The sequence below is a fragment of the Pagrus pagrus genome (genome assembly GCF_965226575.1).
Source record: "Pagrus pagrus genome assembly, chromosome: 10".
NCBI classification, from domain to species: domain Eukaryota; kingdom Metazoa; phylum Chordata; class Actinopteri; order Spariformes; family Sparidae; genus Pagrus; species Pagrus pagrus.
This window is the reverse complement of record NC_140194.1, coordinates 7315784-7327188: the sequence shown is the minus strand read 5'-3', so window position 1 is coordinate 7327188 and position 11405 is coordinate 7315784. Positions and strand designations below refer to the sequence as shown.

The 11405-nt window shown below is 47.2% G+C and overlaps 1 protein-coding gene across 5 annotated transcripts in view; it reads right to left on the bottom strand.

The window, feature by feature from the left end:
* The window catches only part of LOC311263906 (genetic suppressor element 1-like), a 39595-nt gene that overhangs the window by 2086 nt on the left and 26104 nt on the right, over positions 1 to 11405 (bottom strand). For all 5 annotated transcript variants that reach the window (XM_084364272.1, XM_084364273.1, XM_084364271.1 and 2 more), the window contains exons 3-15: positions 11149 to 11348; positions 8945 to 9111; positions 8625 to 8828; positions 7724 to 7879; positions 6538 to 6839; positions 5021 to 5342; positions 4344 to 4930; positions 4079 to 4191; positions 2752 to 3031; positions 1590 to 1703; positions 1099 to 1476; positions 596 to 901; positions 169 to 272 (exon numbers count right to left, since the gene is read on the bottom strand). In XM_084364272.1, the coding sequence (XP_084220398.1) occupies positions 169 to 272; positions 596 to 901; positions 1099 to 1476; positions 1590 to 1703; positions 2752 to 3031; positions 4079 to 4191; positions 4344 to 4930; positions 5021 to 5342; positions 6538 to 6839; positions 7724 to 7879; positions 8625 to 8828; positions 8945 to 9111; positions 11149 to 11348 (3233 nt within the window). The remainder of the gene's footprint in view (positions 1 to 168; positions 273 to 595; positions 902 to 1098; positions 1477 to 1589; positions 1704 to 2751; positions 3032 to 4078; positions 4192 to 4343; positions 4931 to 5020; positions 5343 to 6537; positions 6840 to 7723; positions 7880 to 8624; positions 8829 to 8944; positions 9112 to 11148; positions 11349 to 11405) is intronic.

Genomic DNA, 11405 nt, shown 5'->3' with positions numbered 1-11405 from the left:
AGCCAATACTCAAAAAAAAGCATTTTCTATCTTCTATCACATGACAAAATTACTGGTGATCATATTTCTGTCAATAGACTAATCGATAAGTCGACTGACAGTTGCAGAAGACACTGACATTAAAAGACACAAAGAGGCAGGCATGCAGGTACGGCCTTGGATACTTACCCCCATAGTGAGAGACAGCTGCTCTGCAGTTCTGGTCAGGTTGTAATTCTGTGCTTCAAGTCTTTTACACTGACTGTGAAGAACCTGCCTCTCCAAACCCCACTCTGTACAGAGAGAAACACACAGACACCACAAACAAGGCAAAGTTAAATCTATTCTTATAACTCTTTCACATAAATGCCCTGAGAGAGAAGTAAATAGTCCCATGAGGGCCAAATCTTGCCACATCTAATAATCATCAATGATTCGCGGCTCAAAAACAAACAGTCTAACATGACGACGGTGACATGTCGATTAGAAGGTAACAGCACTTCAACTATAAATGAAGCAGGCGATTACACCGGGAGTCATTTTCTGACTGGCTTTGTACATTAAAAACATTCAGGGGAACTTCAACAAACATGCAACTGACTCGACACTGACTCACCGTCCACATACTCCTGGTAGGCCTCGAAAATAGCTTCGATACCCTGCCACTTCTTTGGAGCTTCCTCCATCTCCTCCTCCTCCTCATCTTCCTCTTCCTGACCAGACTCTTCCTCGTCCTCGTCGGACAGTTCTTCCTGCGGTCCCGGGGCGTCCCTGCCTGCTGCAGGGAAATGGAAGTGATGACCGTTGATGTGTGCGTGCTGAGGGGCGTGGTTGAGACTTGAGCTCTTCAGTTGAGAGATGCTGTGAGGCAACGAGCGGTCAGCGGCCTTCATGACGGCCTCTGGGACGCAATTTGAGACTCCTGTGAAGAAAAGAGTGAGAGAAAACTGCTGTGTCAGTCTTTTCAGCCATTTTTAGCACAGTACTTCATGAGCAGCAAATGTGGTTTATGATTTCAACAGCTAGGACACTGCACAGAAACACCACTAGGTGGCAGAACATCGTCATTTTAAAATTCAGGGCCTAATGGTCATGCACCTATGGGAGTGGGTGGCTAACCTTTGTTCTGCAGCGTGTTGTGTGTGGACTGCAGCACGGCCTGGTGGAAGTGCTGAGCGAAGGCCTCCGGTGTGAACCTCTCCAAGGGCCGAGTCCGTCCGTTCTGCACAGCAGGATTGGGCTCCTTTTTCTGGGGAGAAGCAACAACGCCGTTCTGGAGGCCCTGGTGCTTCCGGTTCGGCTCCACGAACTCAGCCTTTTCGTGATGAAGGGCCAAGGGCGGAGGGATGCGGGCCACGTGGGTGTCCACGGAGGGTTTGAACGTGTCGTTATGGGGGAGATGCTTAGGTTTGTGAAGGTAGGGAGGGGAGGGGCTGGGAGAGTCGGGGTAGAGATGTCCGTTTGATTGGCACGGCGGAGGAGCTGATGAGGAGTCACCTAAAAATACATTTGTACAGCTGCTTAGGAAGGATTCTTGCGACTTTAAACATGCCTATAAATGTGTGTGTGTGTAAGTGTGTGTGTATTTGCCGTGTCTGTGTGTGTCTCACCAGTTGAGGGAGCAGGAGGACTGCTACACGGAGGTAAAGGATTATATCTGAGAGTGTCTAACGTCACAGTCTTCCTCTGAATGGCCCTCAGCAGCTCCTCTGTCCTCTCCTTATCTACGGAGCAGAAGACAGAATGAGAACACCTGTCATTCATATTTGAAAATAGGACTTAAAATATTGACTGACACAAGGAACTGACGGAAAAAGGTCAGCAGATCGGTGACTTGAGGTTATGTTTGGCACAACACCGCCGCAGACAGACTACACCACCAAAAATTAATGTTTCATGAAGGCTCATCATTTTCAGTTTTTAGCACATTTTCTCCTGAAAATATTAAGTTTTTTTTTTTTTTTTCAGAGTAGCAGATTGTTTATACTGATTTTCATCCAGATTTGATGTCCCTTTTCATCCAAGAGCTGATTACAGCAGTTTACAGTAAACTAGGTCCAGTAGATCAGAAAATGTTTCCAGTAACAGAAAATTAATAGAAAAATTGAAAGAGAGCACAAATGAGCTGCTGATTATGCACCGGTGTCCTCTGAGGACGTAAAAAACAATAAATTTAAAAGAAAAAAGAGTTTGCCCTTATTTCTGTGTTGCTTATACAGATTGTTCATAATTAATCATCAAAATTCTCAGACTTCTTATAATAAGTAATGGAAAATAATGAGCCCTATGTTTATCCAAGCCTCCAAAAGCAGTGTTTGTTGCAGGGTGACTGTATTAGTGACATAAAGTCCAAGAAATCCTCCTCATACAATATACATGTGCATATGTTTTTAAAAACTTTCCAAAATGTATCTAAATATTTAATTTTACCCATTTTTAAAATGTGTCTATCTACAGTTTTACATTAAAAAAACATTAGCTTAATATCTTTTAAAAAGAAATTCATACATTTTTAACTGATTCTATATTTTGACCGGCTGTGGGTTCAAATCCACCCTCGCTGGGAGAAAAGTAGAAAATGCTGCCACAACTTCCTCTCCACACGTACCCTAACTTTATTTTCTTCTCACCCTCCTACACCCTCAGTAAATAATAAAACAGAGAGAGAAGCTGCATGTTGCATTTTTCCACGGGGAGTTACCAGAACAACTGTGAAGAGAGCAGAGTAGTACGTAGGACGTGTGTGTGTGTGGATTTGAAACAGGTTGTTACCTCTCCTCTGCTGTGGGCTGACATGCGAGAGGTCGAACATAAGGAGGAAGTCCTTTTTCTCCTCCAGTTCGGGGGCGCTGTCCATCTGCTCGGCAGAGTACGGGGTGGTTAAGGGAGTTGTAGGTGTCGGAGGTGAAGACGCCTTTCTCTTGCCCCGCACGGCCGGCGGAGAGAGGCTGCGCTCTCTCATCATCCTCCTCCTCTTCCTCCTCTTGCGCACCAGAAGCTCATCGCGGTGGGCCAGCGTGGTCAGACCACACACGCGCAGAAAATCCACTTTCTTTGGAGAGGGAGAGAGATTTGGGAGGGTGAATATCACTCTAAAAACTGTTTTCAAATCAAAGTCTTTCTATGGCTCAGAACTGGCATTATAATCCGTCCTGAGTGATCCGATCACAAGCTCCGAGTACAGATGTGAACGCACCCAGGACACAGTGAGATCCAATCACTGAGATCTCATTCAGAGGTGGTCTGGGTCACGTATGACCACATTTTTTTAGCAGCGTGTCCTGGGCCACATTGAAAGAAGACAGACTCAACTGATGTCCTCTGAAAGAAGGTGAAACATGCTGTCTGATTTCCATTTGGTTCACTGTAATGCAAATTATGTGTCTGGGTTCTCTTACCTGCCAAGGTAAGCAGCAGATGTTTGTGAACACAATGTCTGTTTCAACTGATTTCACCACTGAAGTAGTAATTGCAATATCCCCAGACTCCCTTTAAAAAATCATGCAATTTGTGAGTTTGTGCGTTTGGAGAAGCTTTACAAACTTTGTGAAACGCTGTCTACAACAAATTCAAATTTATTTTGGCCTTCTTGTTAATTCAGCAACTGTTATATGTTAAAGGCCCCATATTGTAAAAGTGAGATTTCCTGTGTTTCATTTTAAAGTATGGCTGAAGAGAACCATAGCAGGTGGTGCCTGCTCAGGCCTGTGAAAGGTGACCAATCACAGCAGACTGGGCTTTTCAGAGGGTGGGGGCTTAAAGAGACAGGCACTATAGGCAGTATGAGAAAAATATTGTGTTTTTTGAACATTAAAGAAGGTTTTCTAGTGACACTGAAGATTTGCATGATATAGGACATTCAAGTTATTTCTTCCTTAGTGTAGAAAATATGTCAGTAGCAAGTTGGCTCCTACTTTTGGTCCGCCAGTTCAACACAACAACACATTTGGTCTTTGTAAACGGAGAGATGTACATGTTTATTTATTTATTATACAAGTGGTCACTCAATATACATGGACATGTTAAACTGCCCTCTTGTGATCCCATGACCCGTGCCACATGTTAATATCGGGTCTAAACGACCTCTTTGTTCATGTACCTCGGAGGATGCGTCCAGTTTGAGCGGTGGCTGTTCTGCCACTCTCCTCAAATGGGCCTTCACCTCCTCCTCGTCACTCTCATCATACGACTCGTCCAGGTCATAGTAATAACCTGGTAAGAGGAGGGCAGGAGAAATTATCTATCATCATAAAGAAATTGCAAGGCTGTGGGTTAGTTTTAATGGCACAAGCAACCATTCACTGGAGTCATCATCTTCTGCCTACAACTCCCCCTCAAAGCTCATAAATCCCCTCCGCACTCACCTCCCTCTCTGGCCTCCTTCCTCCTCTTCTCTTCCAGGTCCAGTTTGCTGAGCAGCCGTCGGTGCTGCTGGAGCACCTCGTCATACACCAGCATGTTGTCGGGAGGCTGACTCTGTCGCTCCCTCACCGGAGATGGAGAGGCTGTCTGGCGCTGCCCCCCGAGGTCAGGAGGCACGCAGGATCTCTGGTGGAGGTTGTTGATGTGATGCCGATGATAGAGGCTCTGGAGGGCTCTGTCCTGCTCTGCCTTGTTCCAGGAGCCTGCGTCCTGTAAACTAGCTCCCCTCAGTGAGGTGTACCTCTCTGTGCCTTCTGCCCTCCTCCTGCCTCCGTCTTCCAGCTTCTCCCCCCAGCTCAGGGGGGGTCTGTCGGCTCTGGTCAGCCCTGGAGGTGGGCGACTCGGCGGCGTAGGAGGGTTGATTTTTCTGCGGGAGTCTGTAGGGGTGTCGACGAGGGAGGCGGGGTTCCACAGTGTAGTCGGAGGCGCAGGGTGATGATGGGGACCTTTGGGGGAGATGAGGGGAGGTGGAGCGCCGAGGCAGGGAGGCACATCTTTGCTGCCTGGGTTGTGATGGACTGAATTGGTTCTGTTTAGAAAAATGAAAAGCAAAATAAGTTTAAAGTCGTCACACGGCAGAATAATTATTTTCTAAAGCTAGTTCTGTTGACTTCTTCACCTGTGGCCGTCTCTCCTCAGCTCCAGCCCTTTCCCAGGCGACCTGAGGCCCATCTCCAGCGGACCCTCCCTCTCCTGCCCTTGCCCACGTTGCCGTGTTAACCAAGCAGCCTCGCTCGCCCTCTGAGTCATCATGGCAGCTGCCAGAGCGCCATGGATCCCCCCGGCAGAAGCAGCAGCAGCAGCATGATGCTTCCCCAGGTGAGAGGGCACCAGGCTGGGCACCGGATGTGGGATAGACCCCCTGGAAGAGTGATGGCCAGGCTGTAGGGACAGAGGTTTGGGTGCTGGGAAACCCGGGTGCTCTGAGTCCTTGGTTTTATCTGGAGAAACAGTGGAGACCATAAATGATTATGTCTGTGATTTATTCAGACATCGTTCAATCTGAATAAATCATCAAATCTTACACTTTTTACAAGGCTGGACAAGATGATGAATTACAAAGAAAATACTAACTTGGTTGTTTACAATTCCCAATAAATACACTTCATTTAATTTGTAATCTGTAATGAAACCTAACAGCTTGTGACATATTTCAGGTGTAAAATTGGAGTGAGGAAAGAACTGAGACTAAAAGTTTGAATTGTTCCAACAGTCTTGATGTTCATGACTCCGGAGAAAGCACTAAGTGCCAAGCCAAGAGCATTTACTGTTACTGCACAACCGACCACTGTGCTGTGAACAACAGGAGGTCTTGTCTTGAATCATTTACAATAGTGTGATTGTCAATGAGACACAAGGAAAATAAATGCAAGAGGCACATTATCCAATATTCAAGATGGTGACCTTCTGGCCTGATGGTGAGTTCTAGAAAGCTGGTTTCAAGTTCGGCTAAAATTTGCCAAAAAGATCGTGACATTTCTTGCATACAAATGAAATTACTGATTTTCTTAGAGGAGAGGTCAGATCATCTCCATAATCATAAGCAATTGTACTTTCCAAAATAATTTCAGGTCAATCTGGCATTACCATGTCAGGATATTTGGGTCTGGATCAGACACATTTTCTAATCATTATCAACATTGGGCCTCACAGTAGGGCAAAAAAAAAACAGGATTTAAGGGTGCTATTTGTAAGAAAAGTAGTTTTTTGAGTCACCGCTACCATCGTTCGATCCCATCTAACAATGATTCCTGACTAAACCCTTGATTTGAGATTTGGTGTGTAAGTTACAAATTCCAGATTCTCATAACCTGCTTAAGCCACACTTCTTACGCTCGGCATCAGACTAAGATTTTAAAACTAAGTTCAAGGATAAAACTGAGAATATTTGTTATAAATGACCTTTGTTAACTGTTTCAGGAAGCCCACATCAATTAACTCTCCTTTAGAAGGCCCTTCCTGCACCTCCTCACCACAGTCTCCATACTGTTTTTCTTTTTAATTGATTTACTGAATGAACTTAAAATTTGCTCACACAAAATGCCATTACTAGCAGTTTCTGGTCATGCGTGTGATTACATGATTACACACATACATGAGTGCACGTGTGTGTGTGCTGTGGTTGTGTGTAGGTACCCAGTCTGTTCGGGGTCAGCCTCTCCCCTGGCCTGGCCCTGTCCTCTGGTGGTGCCCTCCGAGCCTGCAGCTCAGCCAGGTAGTGGCTCTCCGCCGCTCTGACCATCTGCTGCTGTCTCTCCCTCTGCCTCTCCTTCTGTCTGTCCAGCTCCCTCTCCCGCTCTCTCCCCCTCTCCTCCTCCCTCTCTCGCTCCCTCTCGCGCTCCCGCTCTCGTTCCAGCCCTGCCTCGCGCTCCCTCTCTTTCTCTCGTTCGCGCTCTTGCTGTCTCTCTCGCTGGCGGAGCTCATTCTCCATCTGTAGCCTGTGGGGGAGGTTGACAAGTATGCACACACACACACACACACACAGACAGGGGGAGAAGGTGAGAGATGCAACACCCAACATGAGGCAGATATTAACCACACACTGGTGAACCTCACACAAACATTTCTGCCCAAACATACACACACTCGCAGAAACACACACAAACACGCACACACACTCTCCACTTACCATGAGGAAAATAATCCATACACAGCATGACTGAGCAAGAGCAGATGAACACTTAATAGGTATCCACAGGAAAAGGACACACACACGCACACACACACACACACACACATACACAGTCCCCAGCAATCAATAGCACACAAACAAACCTACAGGATACACAGAAGCCATTACAGAACCAGCCGATAAATACCATCCATTTCAAACACAAACATTTCCCCCATGCATTATGCCAGAGGGAAACAATGTGTATTGTGAAACTGAGAAAGGAGCTCAAAGAAATGAAAGGGAGCACGGAGAGAGAGAGAAAGAGAGACGGGGGTGAAGGAAGAAGTCTATATGAGCATGTGCGTGAGATTTAGTGTATGAACTGGCTTGCATATGCATGTGTGTGTGTGTGCGGTGTGTGTGTGTGTGTGTGTGTGTGTGTGTGTGTGTGAAGGGCAGTGTGTGTGATGAGTGTATAGAAGGCACTGTGGGGTGTGTGCTAAAAATATCACACACTCAGCAACCTGTGCCTACCCTGCAGAGAGAGATTACACAGCCCTGCAGACAGAGGAGAGAGAGGGAGGCAGGGACGGAGGGAAGGAAGGGAGGAAGGAAGGAAGGAAGGAAGGAAGGAAGGAAAGAAAGAAAGAAAGAAAGAAGCGAACAAATTTACATGTTTGCATTTTTGCATGTGTGTGTTTGTGTTACCTCTCAGCCAGCACTGTGTGGTTTAGTTCCCCGGGATAGCGGCCTCCAGGCAGGTGCAGGTGGAGGGCGGAGTGGTGCAGAGGAGAGAAGGCGCCCCCTGCAGGCACAGAGTAGAACTGCGACCGCAGCGCAGAAAGACACAGAGACTCCTCCATCCTGTGACAGGCACACAGAAGCAAACCAGTCAGACTACATCTGCACAAAGCCAAGTGTGGGAGAAGATGGCGAGGGCGTCCACGATCTACTTCTCAGGTCATCGTATTTAATGTCCTCTTACTTCTGTTTCCAAACTTTACATAAGTTTACTGAAAAGCTGACCCAAGCTACATGAACATCCAACTAGATGGATGATTACCTCACACGACTCCTCCTTGGGTGAGTTATTGTAAACAATGTGATGTGAGTTATAGCTTGCAGCATGGCGGACGGGAGCTTGTGCCAATAAATAACTCTTTAATACAATATTGTGTTTTAAAGGTGGACATGGAGAAATTCATAGCCTAGTCCGGTACTTTAATTAAACCTACTACAAGGACTTTTTAACTGGTTATAAAACTCTGCCTCTGTGTGACCTACATAAGCAAAAGAGACTATCAGCAAGAACTATTTCTATTTAGTTATTCTTGACTCCTGCCACCGGGTCAGCGTGCACACTGAAAGAGCCTGTGTTTACATTTTCCCAAACTAAGTTACAGTGAGTAGTACGTTAGCCAGTTAAAAACAAGGAGGAAGAGATTTGACGGTGGAAACACTCCCACTTTTGTCCACAGGGGCGACAAAAAACAAAATATCAAAGTTCCTTGTAGGAGCTTTAAGGAACAATATACTACTTCTTCACGTCGTGTCTTGATTCACACTAAAATTCAGGTTAATGACTCAGAGTTTAAGGTGGTGTTGTTACCTTGGCAAGGACAGCGGATGGTGCAGGTAGGCAGGGTGATAGTAGGCAGCAGCAGCTGCGGCGTGGGCCGCAGCAGCAGGGTCGAGACTCATGGGTAGAGAGGTCAGTCGGAGGTCATCTGAGGTGGCGAAGGGCCGGAGCGCTCTGAGGTACTCTTCTGGGACGGCACCCGAAGGAACCACAGGGTGCATCTGCCCGGGCAAACTGCAGAACGAGTACAACGCAGCTTTGATCCGAATGTTGCTTCGAATGGGTTCTGCACTACCGCAAACTCTTACACACATACTTGTGGGCCGACGATGAGTGTGTGTTGCACTCACCTAAGGCTCTGTATTCTTGGGTCCTGCATCACGGAGCTGGGGGTGAGCCCAAAGGAGTGAGCCAGGTGGTGAGGTGAAAGGGTGGGCGGAGTCCGCTTATCTAGTTGTGGCTGGGTGTTCTCGGCACCCACCCGCTCCCTCCCGAGTCCCTGAACGCTCGGCTCTACCTGACAGGGAGACAGACAGCGTGAGAGCAGACATTTCTATGTATATCCATGAGTTTTGAGTGTGTGCTGGATTAAAACTGGGCAGAAGAAAGTTCGAGGGAAATAAGAAGGAGTGAGTGGGTAAAAAAAAAACCCCGAGCTTCACCCAGAGGCTCACCGGAGTGGAAAAGTGGGTCTGATATGTCATAACAGGTCAAGATCAAAGCAGAAAGATGATCCTAATATCTGGCCAACTGCTCTCTCCTTCATCGCTCACTGTCTCTCTCTCTCTAAGAGCTTCCCACTCAGAGGACTCGGTCGCCTCAAAGTTGCATTTGATCCTCGATTGATTATAGTCACATTCCAACCTTCAGATCACCACCATGACACAAACAGTTATGGAAAAACACAAACCAAAATTACAAAAAGATGTGTCCTGGACTGACATATAACATTACAGTAAATACTGACACAGTTAGCGAGGATGAAAACTGGATTTTCTGTCCCAGTTTGCTGCTTGTTTTTCTCACTCTCATTTCAGCTAAAGACGCAAAATGCCAAAAGATAATCCTAAAGGTCCGGTGTGTAGGATACACTGAACACCCTCCACTACACTGGCCACCCAACACATAAAAGACAGGTAATTATAGACTAATGAACATGTAATTATGAAAGAAAAAGTCTCTGTGGCCCCTGATTTTAACACACAGCTGCCAGGAAATCTTTGACGACAGCACGTTGATGAGAAGAAGACACACATGTCCACTATAATGTGTCAAATCCCGTTGCTACAGCAACAGAGGACGTCAGGACAGACCACGGACAAACCACAACCAAATGACCTCTCCCAGCACCACCCGATCTGCTACCTTAGTTTTGTACAACACTTGACCCACAGTGAAATATCTGTGCTTTGAATACGTTTGAATAGCTTTGAATGTGTCACTCATGGAAAGCAGATTCAAACCAGTGACGAATTGTTTCGGGTATCATTCAGCAAAAAAACCTCCACTGGAGACGACACACAGCGAGTCTGGAGAGCAGCCATCACATTCCTTAACCTCTGACCCCCGCAGACAGCCAACGGCCTTCACAGATGCAGCAATAAACACACACGAGCAGCGTGTTTCTTTTGCTTAAATCGTCCTGTCCTCCGTCTTTCTGTTCTAGGACAAGCAGCGCACAGTTAGGACAAATACTGAAGCTACGCACAGCTTTACAGCCCTGCTCATTCTTACACTCCCTCCCCTTCATTTCTTAACATCCTATTCTCTATTTTCCTGCCTCCCTCCCTCCTTCTTTTCTCTCTGAATGTCTGAATGGGAGCCCCGGGCAGGCAGAGCCACAGAGTGCTCTTTGTGAAGGGGGAGAAAGGCAGCTCTGATCCAGGGGGAAGTGGCTACTGTGGGGGCTAACCCCTGCATTGTGTGAGGGGCCTGGTCCCTCGCCCCACCTTGAATTCACTCGCACACCCACAAGCAAACACATCCACGGACGCGCACACACATACACGGGGTCCCTCTTCACATCCTAAGCCTTTTGTGGTGAAGGGTCAAGTACACACACACACACACACACATGCGCACACACAAACACTGCAGGAAGCTGAACACAATAGGTGCCAGTCTCTGAAGCCTCCAGTGTTTCTTTACAAACCCCTCATGTGTTGCTGAAAAAGACATGGACTGATTAGCGCGAGGAAGACGGGGGTGAGGCGGAGGGGTGAGAGAATGAAAATGAAAGGATGAGACAAGACAGAGAAAGAGAGAGTAAGAGGGAAGAGAGAGAGAGAAAGAAAGAGGGAAGGGAAAAAAATGAGGGCGAGAAAGAAAGAAAGAAAGAAAGAAAGAAAGAAAGAAAGACATGGATGACTTGATGTTGACAAGCACTGGGACTATTTCTTCAATGGAGGGAGCAGCAACATTAAGGAGACAGAAAGGGACAGACGACTTATCTGCGCCGAGACAAGAAGAAGCTTTAAGACAGCAGGACAGAAAGTTCAGATTCACAGAGCGAGATGTCTCAGGGTGCGACGGTTTGACAAACGACGTGTCTTACCTGTCGTCCGTCAGCCCTCCACAGGCCGTTGCTGGTCTTGGTGGGGGCAATTGTGACTACTGGAGGGGTGCCGGGCACGCCGTGGCCCCTGGTCTGGCCCAGGAGGGGCCCTAATGAGCTTCGCTTAGGGGTGGTGACCGGTGAGCTGTGGCTGGTGGCCGGGGAAGAGACTGGAGACGACTCACCGCTGACAGCAGAACCTGAAGCAGGGAGGGACGGGGCGTTAATGATAGCGGGAGAGGCAGGAATAAACTCAG